Source organism: Pseudonaja textilis, chromosome 3 (genome assembly GCF_049901715.1).
Source record: "Pseudonaja textilis isolate UNSWEBS1 chromosome 3, rPseTex1.2, whole genome shotgun sequence".
Lineage (NCBI taxonomy): Eukaryota > Metazoa > Chordata > Lepidosauria > Squamata > Elapidae > Pseudonaja > Pseudonaja textilis.
The window spans coordinates 10713643-10734804 of NC_141992.1; the positions used below are offsets into that span (position 1 = coordinate 10713643).

General features: G+C 41.0%; 1 protein-coding gene across 3 annotated transcripts in view; it reads left to right on the plus strand.

The window, feature by feature from the left end:
• Window positions 1-21162, plus strand: part of LAMA5 (laminin subunit alpha 5) — a 211394-nt gene that overhangs the window by 137165 nt on the left and 53067 nt on the right. For all 3 annotated transcript variants that reach the window (XM_087928918.1, XM_026697402.2, XM_026697403.2), the window contains exons 31-43: window positions 1649-1775; window positions 2566-2705; window positions 4775-4890; window positions 6656-6864; window positions 9750-9954; window positions 10493-10637; window positions 11428-11568; window positions 13061-13222; window positions 14701-14802; window positions 14894-14977; window positions 16144-16374; window positions 17555-17668; window positions 20505-20632. In XM_087928918.1, coding sequence (XP_087785044.1) covers window positions 1649-1775; window positions 2566-2705; window positions 4775-4890; window positions 6656-6864; window positions 9750-9954; window positions 10493-10637; window positions 11428-11568; window positions 13061-13222; window positions 14701-14802; window positions 14894-14977; window positions 16144-16374; window positions 17555-17668; window positions 20505-20632 — 1904 coding nt within the window. The remainder of the gene's footprint in view (window positions 1-1648; window positions 1776-2565; window positions 2706-4774; window positions 4891-6655; window positions 6865-9749; window positions 9955-10492; window positions 10638-11427; window positions 11569-13060; window positions 13223-14700; window positions 14803-14893; window positions 14978-16143; window positions 16375-17554; window positions 17669-20504; window positions 20633-21162) is intronic.

The window sequence follows — 21162 nt, forward strand, 5'->3', positions numbered from 1 at the left end:
GAACAGTGATGGCTAACCTTTTCCACATTGCGTGTCGAAAGTGTGCGAGCATGTGCATGCTCGCACTCATGTGCCTGCACCCATGATGCAATGTGCGCACAACTCCCCCCGCCCCCTGCGCATGCACGTGCAACCCCCTGCATGCGCACCCCTTGCAATCCCACCCCACACGCCTCTATGTATGCTCACGCAACCACCCCACACGCCGCATGCCTGTGCGCATGTGTCTCCCATGCACATGTCTCCCCCCACACATGCCCAACAATCAGCTGGCTGGTGGAGGGGGTGCACGCATGCGCAGTGGAGCTCTTCTGGGCGACCTATTGTGTGCTGCCAGAAGTGGCTCTGCGTGCCATAGGTTTGCCATCACGGAGTTAGAGCGTCAGGGCTTTGAATGCGTTCTGAAGACAGACGTCATCAGCATGAAACTATAATAGCCGGTCCTTTTTCCAAAGGTAGATAGCATCACCGAGATCTTATTCCTTATTCCTAAGCAGTTGCCAAGAAGCAGGGATGAGTGATCTTCATGTCATGAACCGAGAAGCAAAATTTCTGGTCATGCAGTGGGTCTGCCAAAATGAATAGGGCTCATCACTCATAAAACCAATAGCTAGAGACAATAGGAAAAGAGGCTATAAGCAATAGACCTTTTACAAATCTTATGATAGGCATAGAGATGGTGAAGGTGAGCACAAAATAAATGGCAAATGGTAAGTTCTCTGAGGGACAAGAATCGACGACGTTGGAGAATTCCTGGAAGCCCAGCACTCAGACAAATCAGCCATCAGCAGACACATAGAGATAAACAACATCTACATACCGTTCAAAAGAGACAATTGAAAAGCCACAAAGGAAACTAAAAGACCAAATCACCTCCCCACCAGCAATCAACACCCAGATGAGCAGAGATAAACACCCACATTAATATGTCACAATCATCCAGATCGTGGTTGTCCTAAAGATGCTTTTTCAAAAGGCAACTTGACTTTCTTGGTTTATCTCCTTGAAAAATGAAGAAGCTTCTTGGATGGGAAGCGAAACATTTTAAAAGGGAAAAAAAAACAAGAAAGTCCAGTTGCCTTTTGGAAATGCACTTTTGGGACACCCAGATTAACACTAGACCAACAATCGAGAAATAAACAATATCCCAATCAAGGGTACCAACTCATACAAAAGCAAAGAAGTAAATAACAGCCTAGTCGAGGAACTATGAAGATCGCTCCCACCAAGACCAATAGGGCAAGCCACTAATGACTAGCGTATAAACAGAGAGCAAACCCCACTCCATTCTAGCACTGATGATGTTTCCCAGTTTGGTAATGAAACGTCTGCAAGAAAACCACTAAGCTTAGAGAACACAAATGCCATACAGTTCAACTCTGAGCTTCAAATATTCTCTGCCAAACAGCAGTATTTCTGATAGAGCAAAGCAGCAGAGCCCCATGTTCATGATAATTGATAAAGACATTTTCTAGAGATGCCTGCAGGATAAATACAGTATTATCCATTTTTATCCCTTTGTCAGTTTCTTGGAAGATCCAATTCTGCCATGAACACTGAGGCACATAGCCCTCTCTGGAACCATAACGGTGGCTTGAAATAGAAATTAGTGAGACCCAAAGAAATTTTCTTCTTTGCTTTCCTCCAGACAGCTGTTGTGTTAAATGGCCATATTCAGAGTCCAGGACGCTATGCTTTCATCCTGCATTGTTATCAGCCTGGTCACCCAACTTTCCCTGTTGAAGTGTTGATCAACGGAGGGCGGATTTGGCAGGGTGAGTTGCAGAGTGTGGTGTGTCTGTTTTCAGGTGTACTCAAACTGTATTTAGATGTTGTGGGTACCTGGGCATGGCTGGCTGGAGAATTCTGGGAGTTGAAGTTCACACATCTTAAAATTGACAAGGTTAGAAATTGTCCAACCTCTATGCCAGGGGTCTCCAACCTTAGCAACTTCAAGACTTGTGGACTTCAACTTCCAGAATTCCATCATTTTTTGAGTTGGCTAGGGAATGCTGGATGAGGAATTCTGGGAGTTGAAGTCCACAAGTCTTAAAGTTGGCAAGGTTGGAGACCCCTGCTCTATGCTCCCTCAGCCATATCATGTTTCAATTTAAACTGAGGAAAATCCATCATTTTTTGAGTTGGCTGGGGAATGCTGGCCGGGGAATTCTGGGCGTTGAAGTTCACAAGTCTTAAAGTTGGCAATGTTGGAGACCCCTGCTCTATGCTCCCTCAGCCATATCATGTTTCAATTTAAACTGAGGAAAATCCATCATTTTTTGAGTTGGCTGGGGAATGCTGGCCGGGGAATTCTGGGCGTTGAAGTCCACAAGTCTTAAAGTTGGCAATGTTGGAGACCCCTGCTCTATGCTACCTCAGCCATATCATGTCTTAATTTAAACTGAGAAAAATCCATCATTTTTTGAGTTGGCTGGGGAATGCTGGCCAGGGAATTCTTGGAGTTGAAGTCCACAAATCTTAAAGTTGCCAAGGTTGTACACCCCTTGGTATAAAAGCAAAACAAATTCAGTTGATTGAAGTAGGTTTATTTTCTGACTTTTTCAGGACAAGCTAATGCTACTTTTTGCCCGCATGGATACGGTTGCCGGAATCTGGTGGTTGCAGAGAACCAAATTGTTCTGGAAATCACAGAAAATGATCTGAGTGTAATAATCCGTGTGCCAGAAGATCGACATCTTTGGGTGGTATGTTCCTATCTTAAAAACCCTTGTCTCATCTTTGAATGTTCACTCAAGCCATTAATCAGATAAACTAAAAAACATGTTCTCACTAAGTTAAGCCAGAATATCTTCAGGTAAAATGCAAATTTTTAAAAACTGAACTCTGCTCATCTGGTCTCAAGTCACTTAAGGACATAACCAGCATTCTTTGTGGTTTTCTCTCTCTCTGCAACCACAGGATGAAATAATTTATGGCCACCAGGCAGTGCTGCTCACTCTCTCATAAAAGGACAGCTTGACTCATTTTGTTGCAGGGAATTTTTCTGGCCTATTAAATCAGTCAGCTGCCCTGTCTGGATCTGTCTGCTTTCTGTGAACCTGTTTTTCTAGCTTCCCTGCTGGAAATTCAATTTGTCTGAAAAGTTAAGCACACAATGGTTAGGAAATTGATCATTGCTCTAGCACCATGAAAGGGCAGACCTTTTCACAAATGGAGGAAAAATTGTTCCAGTACTTTGGATTCCAGATGAGTATGGAGAAAAATTTAGAGAAAAATGTTTTCTATTCATCTATTGGAGATCTGTGCTTCTCAACAAAATCAGGATAAGGCAAACCTCAGTTAGGTTCATGGCTCCTCATTCACCATAAACATTGTGGTTTTCAGTCCTTCATCTTGGCTGGCTACTTTTAACTGTGGCATGTCAGAGAAAGCATCTTTTTGGTGATCCAACCTTCTTCTTTTTTTTTCTATCAGAAAAAAAAATCTAAACCACAGATCTATTTATTTAAGTAAAAAATCCAAACCATAGAAAACTTATTTAAGTAAAAGTTCAAAACAATTGCAAAAGAAGGAGAATTAGGCAACCTTTGATTTTGTTTCTTCTCTCTGTTTTGTAAGTCTAATAAGATAATTTGGGGAGGAGCCAAAGGATGTTACTCTAAGCCAAGGGTCTTCAAACTTGACAGCTTTAAGACTTGTGGACTTCAACTCCCAGAATTCTTGAGCTAACATGACTAGAGGAGGAATTCTGGGAGTTGAAGTCCAAAGCTGCCAAGTTTAAAGACCCCCGCTCTAAGCAAAGATTCTAGATGAAGACAAGATCTATGCCTTTCTGGTTTGTTTGGAATTACCCCCTTTTTCAGAACTCTATAATACAACCCTATCATGCCTTGATAAGACCACACTTGCAATATTGCATCCAGTTTTGATCATCATGATATAAAAGAAGATATTGAGACTCTAGAAAATGCAGAGAAGAGCAGCAAAGATGATGGTTAGGGGACCGAAAGCCAAAACATGATGAACAATTGCAGAAATTGAATATGTTTAGTTTAATGAAGAAGGACTGGAGGTGACAGGATAGCAGTGTTCCAATATTTGAGAGGCTACCACAAAGAAGAGGAGGTCAGTCTATTCTCCAAAGCATCTGAAGGAGCAACTAATGAAAACTATTGAAGGAAAGAAGCAAACTAGAACTAAGGAAAATTTCTTGACTTTGAGAACAATAAACCAGTGGGACAATTTGCCTCCAGAAGTCGTGGGTGCTCCAACACTGAAGGTTTTAAAGAAAGGATTGGACAATTATTTGTCTGAAATGGTATAGGGTTTCCTGCTTGAGCAGGGGGTAGGACTAGAAGACCTCCAAGGTCCCTTCCAACTCTGTTATTCTGTTAACTCCAGACAAAATCCTTTATTATCACAAAGAAAGCTTTATGGTAATTATCCATTGTCCCCATAGGAACAATATACTTGCTTCCCATAGGAAAACTTTATTGTTTAGTCTACAAAATCCCATCTAACTATTTCCCCCTCTCCCACTGCTGTGTGTCAACCCTGAAGCCTCCAAGATGGCTTCGGACAGGCGAACTTCAGGGTTAACAATATGTTTCTCCAAGAAGAAGGGTTGGAAAATCTATGCGAAACAGTTTTCATGTGAAGTATCCATGTCAAAGATATTGAGGTACATTATGCGACTACTACAGAGTAAGTAGTAAAGCAGACAAAGAGCAGCATTTCTACACAAAGTTGGATTTTTAAATGTCATACATTTGGATAATTTCACTACTTGGATTTTTTTTATGGTTATTTATAGGATTATATCCTCGTGGTTCCTGAAAGCATTTATGGCTCCAACTATCTTTCGGAAGAACCGCTGGACAAATCCTACGATTTCATCAGCAGCTGTGGAATCAACGGCTTCTACATCAAGTGAGATTGCAAATAAGCATCTGGGTTGTTTCAACTGGAATGTTCTCTACATTTTACAACAAATTCCCCAGTGCTGCTTTGGAGGGGCCCACTAACAAACTTGATATGATCTTCAGATCTTCTATTGGGAGTCCTTCCAAACCAGTGAACAGTTGGATGTGTCTCCTCGACCTCCCACAGGCACAAAGATAATTTTAATAGAACTGGGACTTGATAAGAAATAAGCAATCCCATAATTAAATGTCCACAGTTGCTCAGGGCTTGGTCCTTGCCCATTGTATCTGGACAGTGATCCAGTCTCAGGTACGTAGGAGGATCTTGGCTGGATTCCTGGATTCTTTGGGCCTTCCACTTGCCCTCTCACCAATCTAGACTCAATATGAGTATCATAAGATCCCGAGTCTCGATAAGATTGTGGAGGTCTGGGATCTCCCCCACCTGATGTCTAAATAGCAGTCCGATCCAGCGCTTGACAAAAGTTGGAAATCTGATTTTAGCAAGACCGCATTGGAAAACTACCAATCCTTGACTTTACCCCTGCTCTTCTCAGATAGAACAGAAGTGAATTCTGGCAAGAATGCTGTTTTAGGTGTGCAAGCCTTACAACATTTCCTTACTCCAAATATTCTCACTATCTCCTCCCAACTTGTCTTAAACGATTGGCTTTATTTATTTGATTCCACAGGGTGCTACTCAGCTGTAAGCCACTCTCAACATCCTAGGCAAGTACACTAGGCAAGATAAAAAAGACTATAATAAGAAACAGCGTACAATCCTCCCACCAGAGAACCAGATAGATACTAACAGCCATTAACATTTAACATTCAGCAGCAGAGTCTTCAGCAAGCCTAATCCAAAGGCTGGGAGAACAGCCAGGTGTATAACCCTCTGTAATGCCATCAGGATACAAGCCATCAGGCTCTCAGGAGGATCCTTATTCCCAAGGGCAGAGGCTGCGATGGTGGAGTTATGCTGGGTCTTGATAGATGACATGATTTAAAGAAAAGAACCAGAGTGTACTTTTTATATCATTATTTTTTACTGTAATCCACCAGGAATCACTCAGGTGAGATGGCCAGTGCAGAAATTTGATATAGATAAATAGGTAGGTAGGTAGGTGGACGTATGGATGGATGATGACACAGACAGATGATGAATAATGGTAGATTAGATAGATAGATAGATAGATAGATAGATAGATAGATAGATAGATAGATAGATAGATAGACAGACAGACAGATGATGAATAGATGATAGATGAGATAGATATAGATAGACAGACAGATGATAGATAGATAAAGATAGATGATAAAGAGACAGACAGATAGTTGATGAATAGATAGATGATAGATAGATAGATAGATAGATAGATAGATAGATGACAGACAGACAGAAAATGAGAGAGACAGTTCTTGTCAGTTCGAACTGACGAGCCAGACTGAAAGTATGTATGTAACTGGATAGGTCAGTTGATAGGTAAATAAAATAATTGAGCCTTATAGTATGTACCTAGCTTTCTTAATATCTAGTTCCTGTACCCATTTTATGTGTACACATTTCAGTGTACATCGAACTGTCCTGGGGCATCTTCTGTTTCATTTCTTTCTTCATGCTTGCAAAAAAAGCAAACTGTTCAGGGTCCACATTTTAATTAATGAGTACACTTAATCTTTACCTTACAAATAATAAAATCATTAATAAATAATATTTGTAGGCATTGCACTTTGTTGAGACCCGGGGCAAAACTTTTCCTCTCTCTCCGCAGCCCTGTAACTTCATCCAAGTTCTGCCAGGATTCTGCCATCTCAATTTCTCTTTTTTACAACGGGGCCGAACCTTGTCATTGCCATGAGGCTGGTGCTGTTTCGAGCCAGTGTGAGCCGTTTGGGGGCCAATGTACGTGCAAGTCCAATATCATCGGGCGCGAATGTTCACGCTGTGCCACTGGATATTGGGGTTTTCCCAATTGCCGACGTGAGTACTTGAGTTCATGGGGAGGGAGAGAAGTGTGTGTGTGTGTGTGTGTGTGTGTGTGTGTGTGTGTGTGTGTAGGACAGATAATATATGTCCTTGTGGACAACCACTTAAATATTAGTCAGCAGTGTGCTGCAGCTGCCAAAAAAAAAAAAATACCAATGCAATCCTGAGCTGTATTAACAAAGGGAAAAAATCAAGATCAAGTAAAGTGTTAATACCACTTTATAATGCCTTGGTAAGAACACACTTTGAATACTGCATCCAGTTTTGGTTGCCACAAAGTAAAAAAAGATATTGATACTTTGGAAAAAAAAAATGTAAAGAAGAGCAGCTAAGATGCTTAGGGGACTGGAGGCTAAAACACATGAAGCACAAAATGGTTATGTTTAGTTTAATGAAAAGAAGGAACAGGGGTGACATGACAGTGTTCCAATATTTGGGGGGCTGCCACAAAGAAGATGGGGATCAACCTATTCCCCAAAGCACCTGAAAGCAGAACAAGGAGCAATGGATGGAAGCTAATTAAGCAGAGAACTAACGCAGAGCTAAGGAGGAATTTCCTGACAGTGAGAACAATTAATCGGTGGAACGATTTGCCTCTAGACGTTGTGCATGCTCCAACACTGGAGGTTTTCCAAAAGAGATTGGTCAGCCATTTGTCTGAAATGGCATAGGATTTCCTGCCTGAGCAGGGGTTGGACTAGAAGACCTCCAAGGTCCCTTCCAACTCTGTAATTCTGTTATTCTCTTATGTGACAAGCAACTTTTTGCTCAAATTTCAAGGCCGTCCTTTTATTCCTATCTGCCAAGAAAAGATTGGGTTTTACTTCAGATACTCCATAAATAAATTGAAGACAGATCTGGGTTATTAGTTAGCTTATCAGCTTTCATTTTAGTAGAGCCCACTAAAGCAATTTTCTTCCCTAGGATCCTTTTAGCAAACTTATTCAAGAGAATAAATTGGACTGAAAAATCAGTGTGAAATTATCAGAAGCATGCATGAATGAGGAGTAGCTGAAAATTGGTCCTTCTTTTATTAATATTTTGAAGTGCAACACAGTGTTTAGGTAGTACTTGACTTACAACAGTAATTTAGCCCAGAATCACAACATTAATTTATCCCAGAATTATAATCATGCTGGTGATTAAGTGACTGTTCCCAACTTTATGACCTGCTTTATGCAGGAGTGGGATTCAAATTAATTAACAACCGGTTCTGTGGGCATGGCTTCTTCTTTTTTTGGCAGCATCTCCCCCCCCCCCATTTTTGGGCCTTCTGGGCCTCAGGGAAGCCTCCTGGGTGGCATTTTTGCTCCCAAAAGGCTTCTCTGGGGCCCAGGAAGGCAGAAAATAGAACCAGGGGAAGCTGTGCCCCCCTTGGCTCCATTTTTTGCCTTCCTGGGCCTCAGGGAAGCCTCTGGGGCGAAGCAGTAAGACAGCGAGGGGAATCCCAGCACAGCTGATCATAGGAACAGCTGATCGTCGGGAGGGGAAAAAAAGAGAAATATTTTAAGGAGTGACTGGGCAGGGTGAATGCAGTCAGCGATGTCATGCATGTGCGATAAGGACTGACTGGGTGGGGAGGGGAGGGGAAGGCAGAGAGGGCCAGGGCCAGCCAGGGACACGATTTGCCGGTTCTCCGAACTGCGCAGAATCATAACAACCAGTTCTATAGAACCAGTCCAAACCAGTAGAATCCCACCCCTGGTTTTATGGCATCACTAAGTGAGTCACCATATTTTCATCGGACACAGTGGGTGTTTTTTGCGGAAATTGGAAATAAATACCGGTTTCTGAAAAATACTGTAAGTTGTGGTCACATGATTATGTGGCGCTGCAAAATGGCCATATGTGCAGTCCAGTGGTTGTGTGAACACAGTGCGATCACATGACGGGTGGTGGTGGTGAGGCAGCCATCAGAACTTTGAATATGGATCATAAGTTGCTCTGGGGAGGTCTGTCATAACCTCAAATGGTTGCTAAGCAACTAGTCATCAATTGTGCTCTTCCTGTATTCATGAATTTTGAATAAGCATGTGCTAAAGTTCTACACTGAACTGTACAACTAAATTTACAATAATTTACAGGTTGTCCTTGACCTGCAACCACAACTGAGCCCCATATTTCGCTAGCTAAGCAAAATAGTTGTTAAGTGAGTTTTGCCCCCTTTACGGCCTGTCTTGCCACAGTTGTTCAGCGAATCACTGCAGCTGTCCAGTTAGTAACATGATTGTCAAGTGAATCTGGCTTCCCCATTGATGGTGATTATCAGAAGGTCACAAAAGGGGATCACGTGACCCCAGGACACCGCAACCATCATAAATAAGAGTCAGTTGCCAAGCAGCCAAATGCTGTTCACATAACCATGGAGGTGTTGCAACGGTCATAAGTGTGAAAACTGGTCATAAGTCACTTCTTTCAGTGCCGTTGAAACTTCAAACAGTCCCTAAAGAAATGGTTGTAAATCAAGGGCTATCAGTAGTTGTCTAAATTATATAGTATTTAGTGCATTTCAGATCTGAACAGGAACCATTCATAGCTTAAATAGCAATAGTACTTAGACTTATATACCACTTCATGGTACTTTACAGCCCTAAGCGGTTTACAGAGTCAGCATGTCGCCCCCCAACAATCTGGGTCCTCATTTTACCCACCTCGGAGGGATGGAAGGCCGAATCAACCTTGAGCAAGTCAGGATCGAACTGCTGGCAGTGGGCAGAGTCAACCTGCAATACTGCGTTCTAATCACTGTGCCGCCACAGCTCCATAGCAGCAGGTGGTGTGCAAATAAATGAACTGTTTCTAAGTCGAGGATTACCTGTCTCTCCAATTTAGAAATTAACATTCTATGCTTTCTCATTCCTACCTGATTTTGCTCCTAGCCTGTGACTGTGGATTTCGCTTGTGTGATGAAGTGACAGGACAATGCATCTGCCCACCACGTACTGTTAGACCAGAGTGTGTGGTGTGTGAGCCGCAAACCTTTGGATGTCACCCCCTGGTGGGCTGTGAGGATTGCAACTGTTCTAGTTCTGGGATCCAAGATCAGACCGAACCAGGGTGTAATATAGAGAGCGGACAATGCCAGTAAGTAGAGATCATGATAGCAATCCTGTTTGTCTGAATCCTAGAGCACCAGCTGCATCTGGCCATCCTAATCAGAGACCACATCTATCTATCTATTTCTTTCTTTCTTTCTTTCTTTCTTTCTTTCTTTCTTTCTTTCTTTCTTTCTTTCTTTCTTTCTTTCTTTCTTTCTTTCTTTCTTTTTTTTTCTCTTTCTCTTTTTCTTTTTCTTTTTTTTTTTCTCTCTCTCTCCCTCCTTCCCTCTTTCTTTCTTTCTTTCTCCCTCCCTCTTTCTCTTTCTCCCTCTCTTCTTCCTCCTCCCCCCTTCTCCCCACTCTCTCCCCCACCCTCCCTCCATTCCCCCCCGTTTTTAAGAAGGGATTGGACAACCACTGATCTGGAATGGTACACGATCTCCTGCTTGTTATTCTGTTATTGTCTGTCCCATCCTTCCCACCAGTACTCCTTTGTGCTAGTCGTGTTAGCTCATAATTTGACTTGAAAACCAGCCATAATAACGAACAAAAGAATACAAAAAGTGACCGTTTGTTCTTCCCAGATGCAAACCCAATATCGTAGGACGTCAATGTAATCTCTGTGCCCCAGGCTATTATGGCTACCCCAACTGCAGGGCTTGTGACTGCCATGAAGCAGGGACAAAACCAAGCATCTGTGACCTGGTCACTGGAGAATGTCACTGCAAGGTGAGCCTGATCATTGTCTGAACCTACTTTCCGTCCATTGCTGTTTGAGGAGCAGTAAGAAATGGTAGGACCAGTGCCGATGGTGCCTTCCGTTCTCAGCAGCATTAACAGTTATTTTCAAGACAAACCCTGCCACCTTCATTTATTTTTAGAGCGTGTGTGGGGTTTTTTGCCTCCAGGGCCTCAGGGAAACCTCCGGGGGAGGGGGGTGCTTTTTCGCTCCCAGGAGGCTTCCCTGAAGTCCAGGAAGGCAAAAAACAGAGTGCAGGGGGGGCGCACAGCAGCCCCTCCCAAGGGCCCCTTTTGGCCTCCTGGGCCTCAGGGAAGCCTCTTGGGCGAAGCAGTAAGACAGCGAGGGGGATCCCGGCACAGCTGATCTTCAGAACGGCTGATCGTCAGGAGGAAAAAAAATAGTTTGGCCGAACCGGTAGCTGTTTTTTTACTACCGGTTCGTGTGAACCGGACCAAACCAGTAGAATCCCACCACTGGTTCTGTGCCTGAATGTCTAGTTCTAATTGTTACTGATGAGCGCAAGCCTACAATTCTTTAAGAGCACTCTTTTAGGAGCAAAAATGGTGCAAGGTCTGAGGGACCAAAACATATCAGGAGACATTGGAGGAACTGAACACATACAGCCTGGAGAAGGGAAAGAGGGGACTTGATTGAAACCTTTAAATATATTAAGGGTGTGAGTTAAGGTTCTGGAAGGAAGTATTTTCAATATTAAGCAAAAATCAAGAACATGGGGGCATAGCCTCAAACTGACAGGATTCCTTTTTCGATCTCTAGGAAAATGTGGAAGGCCCAAGGTGTGATCAGTGCCATTTGGGGACATTCTCTCTTGATGCCAGCAATCCTAAAGGCTGCACCAAGTGCTTCTGTTTTGGGGCAACCGATCGCTGCCACAGTGCCAAGAAGTACCGTGTGGAGGTAAATGAGTAGGTGAAGATCTACAGGTGACTGTCCCAGAAAAGAGGGATAAAAGAACTTCATATTTAACATATAAAAGAAGGTTAAGAGTTGAAAGCCGAGGAAATCAAGGAAGGTAGCTGCTACGTAGGATGGAAAAAATGAGATGGATGTATGAAGTTGTCTGTAGGTAGCATTGTGTGTAAAGTGTTTAACAATATTTCAAAGAATACGATCAACAGAGCCACATAGATTTTGCAGTTAACCTGTTCAATATAATAGAAGAGGCATAATGATCTACTGGTTAAGATGCTGGACTTGTGGACCGGAAGTCGGCAGTTCAAGGCCCAAGTACGGCATGATGGGGTGAGCTCCCGTTCCTGCCCCAGCTCCTGCCAACCAAGCAGTTCAAAACCATACAAAATGCAAGCAGATAAATAGATACCATTTAGGTGGGAAGGTAACAGTTCTCCGTGCACCCCGGTGTAATAGTCATGCCAGTGACATGACCCCGGAAGTGTCTTTGGACAACACTAGTTCTCTTGGCTAAGAAACATAGATGAACACCACCATCTAGAACAGGGGTGTCAAACTCAATTTCATTGAGGGCCGCATCAGGACTGTGGTTGACCTCAGGGGGCCGGGTGGGTATGGCTGACTGCTTCGGCGTGGCCAGCTTGATGCCTGTCACTGGGAGTGGCCGATTGTGTGGGCGTGGCCGATTTGGTGGACCTGGCCAGCTGGGTGGGCATGGCCAGTTTGACGCCACTCCCCAAACTGCTGGCATGTTTCCTCTTTGCATTGAGTAGACGCAAGCCGGCCTGTACATTTTCCAGGACGGCCCCAAGGGCTGGATCCAACCATATCTAGCCCATGGGCCTTTGACACCAGTGATCTAGAATCAGACACAACTGGATAGGGGAAACTTTACCTTTTTATTCGGTGTGATGTCGCTGAGCATCAATTCATAACAACGGTTCACTGTCAGTCAGTCTGTCTGTCCTTCTGTGTCTCCATCTTCTCTATGTCCATCTTGGTCTCGAGAGACCTGGGCCATACTCCTGCACATCAAGTGATGATCACAGGATTAATGTTGACAGGGAGGAGAACCTCAACCATCCTATTTTAGATGGAATGCCTCAAAAATCTTTAAAAGCTCCTAAGCCCTTCAGCAAGCCTGCTGTCAGCTTTGAAATTCAGCTGCCACATGTTTTTTTTTTTTCAAAGAGAGTTGGAGGAGTTGAAAAGTCCAAGGTTATTCTGTATGCTGTATTCAGAAATTCCAGTTGCAGTTAATTGGTTCTCGTGATTTATGAAGTGTAGAAGTGGGAGGAGAGAAGGTGGATTCTGTGTAACGGCTGAAAAATTTTCACTTTGGGAAATTGCTTTAGACATACCATGTCTGTTTCTAAATCAATCAATTGAAGAGAAAATGTCTCGGGGTGATTGATACCATGGATACTTTCTGGATGCCTTACACCTGCGTTTACTTATCAAGATCTGTGTCTTCTAGTTCACTGACATGAGTGGGTGGACTTTGCTGAGTGGAGACCGCCAAGGAGCTTCCACTTCAGTCAGCTTGGAAGACGAGAGTGTACACGCTGATCTTCGGCAGTTTCCAGACGCTTTCCAAGAACTTTATTGGCACGCCCCCAGTTCTTATCTTGGAGATCAGGTGAATGATTCTGGGGTGATAATGCAATTTTTGCCAAAGCATTTTAGTGTCTTAATGCTTAAAGCCAAATTCTAATATTTGAAGTTAGATTTAGATTCCTCAGCACCATAAATTTTTCTTCCGGTCAACTTACACGATAAAGAACCAGCTACATAAAACATTGGCATTGTATATTTCTTTAAAAGTTTTTTTTAACATATTAATATTGTCAATAATGAGATTTTATTAAATTTAGTATGATGTCCATATGCTGCATGGAATCACGTACCAAGTGGGTGGCTAGATCCGTTGAAAAAATAAAATAGACAAATGCTGGATTTTACTTCTGAAGCACATAAAAACCTATATCTTAAAATTTGGGGTTTCCCTAGATTTTTTTGTGACTTTAAAATACTCAGATTTTCAACTTCTTTCAATAGAAGTCTAGAAATCCATTAAGTTTTCCGCTAAATTTGAAATAGATTGTATTCTTCTACATACAAATTCTTATTTAAAATATAGCTGAGATGCTTCTGTTAAAAATAATTCTAAAAAATAGTTTTTTTAAAAAAATTATGGATATCAACTAGTTATAAGTAAGCTGTTTAGTATGACAAAAACACGAGTCCTGGGTCAAAAGATAAGATTCTCCCAAGGCCGATATAAACTGGAATGAGAAAAGATATGGGGAAAAGAGGGGGAGGAGAAGCAGTAAGAAACAGGTGCATGAAATAAAGAAATACGGAAATAGTAAAATGTTGAAAAGAAATTGTTTTTTCAGAGATAATGGTTGATGAATTAAAAAGGGGATTCTGCAAGGTGACGGGTAATAAGAATATTTCTGCAATTAAAAATATTTAGAAAATAGGGTAATATAGATACTGATAACTTATTAAAAATCAAGGGGGGGAAATATGCTGTGGAATCCAAGTGAAAAGATGTAAGGATTATTATTGTAACTTCTTAAAAATAATGGTTTATTGGGAATTAAGATGAGGGAATAAAGGTATATTTTAAACATTGAGGTGTCACACTCAAAACAGTAAAAGGGAGGAAACCTTACTTGTTTTTTTTTTAGTGTTAAAATTTGTATTAACCTAGAATTGATAAAAAAAAGGATGTGTGGAAAGGGAATATGACACACTAAAGAACCAACTAAATTAATAAATTAATATAGACTATTAAAAGCAAGGAGAGACATTGGTAACTTTATTATTATTATTATTATTCAAACACATAGTTTATCTTTATTTTTAAAATAAATATTAAAGGGTTATATTTGAAATAATTGAAATGAAACAAAAAGATGTTTTGATTGAGATTAATGAAAGAGGCTAGAATTAATGTGTGTTTCTCTCCTTACTGAAAATTTGGAATGGAAAAGGTAATAATAGAATTAAGTGACATAATTCCCAGCGTTGAAATAAAAAGAGTTGTTTGGACTAAGTGTGTGATAATTATGGTCTCAGGTCAGAACAATATTCTTGCTTTCAATACAGGTCTCCTCCTATGCTGGATATTTGAAGTATGAGTTGCATTCAGACATTCAAAGGGGTGATGTGTTCATACCGATGGAATCCCGGGCTGACGTTATTCTCAAGGTATATCTCCCATTTCTCTTCGGTCTTTGATCTAAATGGCATCAGGTCCAACTGTGTTTTCTTTAATTCATGTGTTTTTGTTCTTTCCTAGGGAAACCAAATGAGTATTATGTTTGTTGAAGACTCCTATCCCGCTCCTGGAGAGATTTATAAAAGAGAGCTTCAACTGTTGGAGGTCAGTTGAGATTTATAATCCCATGGAGAAGGTGAATGGGTCTGCTCAGTGGGTTTTCCAATGATTTTAGACACTTATTTTGGATTAGATCCTATCTGTTCAGGAAGGAGAACATTGCAGAGTGATAGCCTCAATCTCCAATCCTTATTCAATTAAATTAATTTAAAGTGGCATCTTATTAAATTAATTATATATGCTTATTTAGTGAATATAGTGAAACTTACGTACATAAAAAATTAAAATATATATGATTCAGGGTTGATCACTCAGTTCTGGAATCAAATTACTGTTTAGCATGATCTTTATGCTTAATAATCAATTCACATTAAAAGCTGTACGAACCTTTAATAGTGAAGGATGTAGACTTAAGACATAAAATAAACAACCAGCAGCTCAGGTTTGAAGATCTGTTTTTTTGTGGACTCTGACATGTTACCTTAAAGAATGTTGCAAACATGTTGGATCCATCTATTTAGTTTTCTATCTATCCATTCTCCCCTCTCTTCCCCCCATCTCTCCATCTGTATCTCTCTCTTTCTCTCTCTCTCTTTCTCTCTCTCTCTTTCTCTCTCTCTCTTTCTCTCTCTCTCTCTAATCTCTCTATATCCATCTCAATCTGCCTGCCTGCCTGCCTGCCTGCCTGCCTGCCTGCCTATCTATCTGTCTGTCTGTCTATCTGTCTGTCTATCTATCTATCTATCTATCTATCTATCTATCTATCTATCTATCTATCTATCTATCTATCTATCTATCTAATCTAATCTAATCTAATCTATCTGCCATGGTGGTGCAATGGTTAGAATGCAGTACTCCAAGCTACTTCTGTTGACTGCTGGCTGCTACCAGTTCGATTCTCACTGGCTCAAGTTTGACTCAAGCCTTCCATCCTTCCGAGGTCGGTAAAATGAGGACCCAGATTATTGGGGGCAATATGCTGACTCTATGAATAGCTTAGAGACTGCTGTAAAGCACTGTGAAGTGGTTTATAAGTCTAAGTGTTGTTGCTGTTGTTATCTATCTCTATCTCTATCTCTCCATCCATCCATCCAAAACAGATTTTCTATTAATGGTAAAACTAAGATACAATGCAGCTGTAATCTGGCTTATTGATGTAAGAAAATCACATTCCTACTAATATTGTACTGCAGCTCAATCTTCTTTCCTAGGGTAATTTTAGACACACTGAGACACACAACCCAGTCTCCAGGGAAGAGTTGATGATGGTTCTGGCTAATCTGGAGCAGCTGCAGATCCGAGCTCTCTTTTCCCCAATTTCGTCCTCTGTATCCCTGCATCGGGTGATCCTGGAGAAAACCACAGAGACCGGAGGAAGCATCCCAGCCAATAGTGTGGAATTGTGCTTGTGCCCAGCCAATTACAGAGGAGATTCTTGCCAGGTAAGGAAACTTGTTTCCTCTCAAATTCATGTAGAGCAATGTTTCTTAACTTCAACAACAAAAGATGTGTGGACCTCAACTCCCAGAATTCCTTAGCCAGCTATGCTGGCTGGGGAATTCTGGAAGTTGAAATCCATTCATCTTAAAATTGCTGAGGTTGAGACATACTGATGCCAAGAAATCAGAATTCCCAGTTCATTATATAAAGATAGTTGTAGAAGTCATTTAGGATTCATAATATGCTGTTGTACTCCATTTTGGAATGAAAGTTTTAATCCAGTGTTCTACGAAAAAGCTAGGGTTGGTGAACCTGAAATTGACAGAAATTGCTGAGATGGATAAATTAACTTATTTTATCAGACACTACATTTATTGGTAACTAGAACTTGCACAAAAATAGGGAAAAATGAACTTGTGATTTCTGACAGATTATAGAAAATATTATTATGAGAGAGGTTAAGATCTATTTGTATTTACAACTACCTGAAAAATATCAGAAGCCACTTCTATCTTTTTTCTTTTCTATTCTTCTTTTTGTCTTTTCTTGTATTTTTTGTTTCCTCTTTGATTTTTTTCCCTTCCTTTATATTCACTAGCATTAGTTTTCAACTTTTTAAAAAACTGCTTTAGTAATAGATATATAAGGCAGCAGTGGCAATTCTGGTCCCACACACACACACACACACACACACACACACAAAATATACACACACAAACTATATCTAATACATCTGTATCTAATATATTTATATATGTACTATATATTTATAACAAGTATGTCCGTCTTATCTGTCTGTCTGTCCATTGTCCATTGTCTGTCTATCTATATCCCATCCATTCATCTTTCTATCATCTGAGATAATTCTGAATATCTGAATATCTCTATCCACACACCCACCCCTATTCTAGCACTGATGGTGTTCTCGGGTTTGGGTAATGAAATGCGTGCAAGCAAGCTCAGAGAGCACTAAGGGCCCCACATTCTGTCTATGTCTATATGTCTGTCTGTCTAGCTAGCTAGCTAGCTAGCTGTCCTCATCTCCAAACTGAAAAACCTCAGGAGAAACTCTCAAGTAAGATGGGGAATGTTAAGGGCTCCCACCTCCTTTCAGGCATTTTGTCTCAAATGCCTTACATTGATGATGGTCTGATTGAGGCATATTATCTCCTTTGCAATTAGGAATGCGCTCCGGGCTATTACAGAGACATCAAGGGTCTATTTCTAGGGAAATGCATTCCATGTGACTGCAATGGCCATTCGGATCAATGTCTCCCAGGATCTGGAACATGCCTTGTAAGTAAAGAATATGATTGTTCAAGTCCATTTATCCCAAAGCTGCTTTCTCCAATAAATCCTGAATAATGATTTATTTACTTCTGCAGATATAGTGGAAACAGAGACAATTGATAGGGTTGGTAACCTGAATCCTAGAGCAAGCAGAATATTTCCAGGACACTTGCCTTGTCTTTTATTTATTACATTTATATGTTTCCCATCTCCCCGATAAGGCAGCTCTTGTACTTTTTCCACATTAGTTTTCCACATTAATCCTAAATGCTTACAAACAGTGGCTCTACCATTGGTTTATTCTTCTGTAAACTTAAATAAAATAAATTGTTCTTCTCATTTTCTTGATTTAGGGGTCCCTATCAATTACTTAAAAGTATGGAATTAGTAAGTAAGGTTTCGTCCCAATTACTTAAAAGTATGGAATTAGTAAGGAAGGTTTCCTCCCGACTTGGTCTTGATTTTTGACTGTTGGAAAATGGCTGTGGGTAATTTCCAGTTTAGTTTTCATCCAGCACACCTCCATGCCATCTCTGTGTTGAGATCAGAGCAAACACATCTGACACTCAGTTCACCCAGCCAAAATATTGCTTGATGTTTATTCAACATTACCAAATATCAAGGAACAAGTAACTAAAAATATGAGACCAAAGGCAGAAAAAAATGGGGAAGGAGAGATGGGGGGAGGAGGAAGGGAGGGAGAGGGATGAAGGGCAGACATCAGTCTTAGATTATCTTGATCAGTTTAAGATGTCTGGATTTCAACTCCAGACATCTTAAAGCATTCTGGCTATGGAATTCTGGGAATTGAAGTCCATACATCTTAAAGTTGACATGGTTGAGAAACATTAATCTCAGTTTTTCTATGTCAAATCACTAGAAACAATACTGAGGATCAGCCATCTTAACAGGTGTCATCTTTGGTTATTCCAGTTTTAATGTTTTTTCCCCCTCCTCACGTTATTCCCACAAGTGCAAGGCCTGCTTTTTTGAGATCAACCAAATGTTCATCCACTGCATGTGACAGTAATTGACCCTCTGGCTTGCCATCCAAGCCTGACATCATGGGCTGAGAGAGAATTATTGGCCCAAGGTTGCACAGCTGGCTTTCATGCCTGAGGCAGGACTAGAACTCACAGTCTCCTGGTGATTGGTCCAAGATCACCTAGTTGACTTTCATGCCTAGGCGGGATTAGAACTCACAGTCTCCTGGTGATTGGCTCAACTCACCCAGCTGGCTTTCATGCCTAGGTGAGACTAGAACTCACAGTCTCCTGATTTCTAACTGGTGTCTTAATCGCTAGATCAAACTCGCGGCCCATGTGCTGGCCCAGCCCCCGCCGGGTTTAGCAAAGGGGGAAAAAATCCCGATACCTCATGTGACATTGCTGTGACAACATGAGTTTGACACCCCTGCACTAGACCAACCTGGCTTTCTCTTTCAGCCTTCATTTTTTTAATGAAAATTATGGCAGCAAATTAGTCTTGACAAATAGGACATAGATTATCTTTCTTCTATTCTACACCATGAAGGAAACCATGAGATAGATTGGATGAGTAAGTCAGAGAATTTAATCCAGATAATCATCCAATTTTCTTTGCAATGGTATAGTCTAGATGTCAGGACTCCCAACAAATCCACCCCCATTCAAATCATAAGTCTCTAGCCGCATCTCAGAGAAAATAAAATTGATTTATTAGAAGTAGACCTGTTGGTGTTGGTAGATGCAACCGATACTAAATTACATCGTTCATTTCCTCCTGGACCCTGGTCTTCCCCCCACCCCCTGGATGTGTATTCTCCAATGGGACACATCCATAGCCAAGAGTCATCAATCATGCTCTCCAGTAATTTTCTTGGCTCCGGGTGATTACCTAGGCACTTAAGGAATGCACTGTTTTCCCCGACTCCCTTTTTCTGGCGGCTAAAAAGACCAAAGGAGTATCTTTTTAGTTGACACTAGATACCTCTGGATCTCTGGATTTATTTGGATGGGCTTCTCCTAGGATTTTTTTTTTTTTTAACTTCCCAGCTTACTTCCAGTTATGGCATTCCTTGGAGTTGCTCATCCAAATCCTAATTTACAGAGATCCTGCTTTGCCTCTGACCTCAATTAAGGTCAACTACCACCTGCTGGAACTTACTATAGTTATATTTTTTTCTTTTAATTGCCACCCGGTGGTCAAGGCATCAGATGGAACTTTCTCTGTCTCAAGTAATCAGGATCTTTTGAGGGGAAAAATGACTGCTTTTCACTCAGAAATTAGAAAAATGGAAATATGAGAAACAAGGAAAGCAGAAGAGAAATTTTGTTTTATACAGCAGACCAAATGCAATATTCTGCTATATTTTGAGCTATTGGCCAAATGCTACATGCAGAAAATTTATCATACACTCTTATTGGAATTAAAATTAAGGCAAATGCACTGAAGATTAGAAGAATACCAACTTAAAAAACAAGACTAAGAAAACAAGATTTAAAATGAACACTGATAACACATCACAATAATAAACACATTCAGACTACAGACCTAACTCAAATTGTTTCGGTACTAGACCAGATAGTGAAAATAGATCTATGTTATCACTGCTTCTTTCCCATTTCCTAATTTTTTTAGTATCCTGGCTGAGGAACTAAGTACTTCTCTGATTATTCGATAAAGCACAATTTCCCATTTTTCTCCCCAAAGATAAAAGGCAAAATCATGTTTCTGTGGCCAGGTAAAGAGTCTTACCTTATTTTTGAAGATGCAGCCAGATTTACTCTTGAAGGATTGTGAGGACAATACATGAATAGTTTGCATATGTGAAATTAGCATCATATTTTTTTTCCCTCTGTAGAATTGCCAACACAATACGGAAGGAAATCACTGTGAAAGGTGTAAGGATGGCTTTGTGGGCAACTCTTCCCTTGAGGAACACCTGCAATGCATAGGATGCCCCTGCCCTCTTTCAGTTCCCTCTAACAAGTGAGTATCTTCCATGCATCTAGTCCTCTTGACTCTTTGGTAACATCATGTGTTAGCTTCTTATTTGCCTACAGAAAAGCATACAGGCATTTCTCAACCTATAATAGCAGCCGTGATAGCACAGTGGTTAGAATGCAGTACAGGTAGTTCCCAACTTACAACAGTTCATTTAGTGACCATTCAAAGTTACAATGGACTTGGACTTATGACCATTTTTAAGAGTTACGACCTTTGCAGCATTCCCCACGGTCATGTGATCGAAATTCAGATGCTTGGCAACTGACTTGTATTTATGACAGTTGCACTCTCCCAGGATTATGTGATCTCTTTTTGAGACCTTCTGACAAGCAAACCAAGGGGGAAGCCAGATTCACTTAACAACCAGGTTAGTCACTTTTCAACCGCAGTGATTCACTTAACAGCTGTGACAAGAAAGGTCGTAAAGTGGGACAAAACTCACAGCCACTGTCTCGCTTTAACAACAGAAATTTGGGGCTCAATTGTCGTAAGTTGAGAACTACCTGAATTTA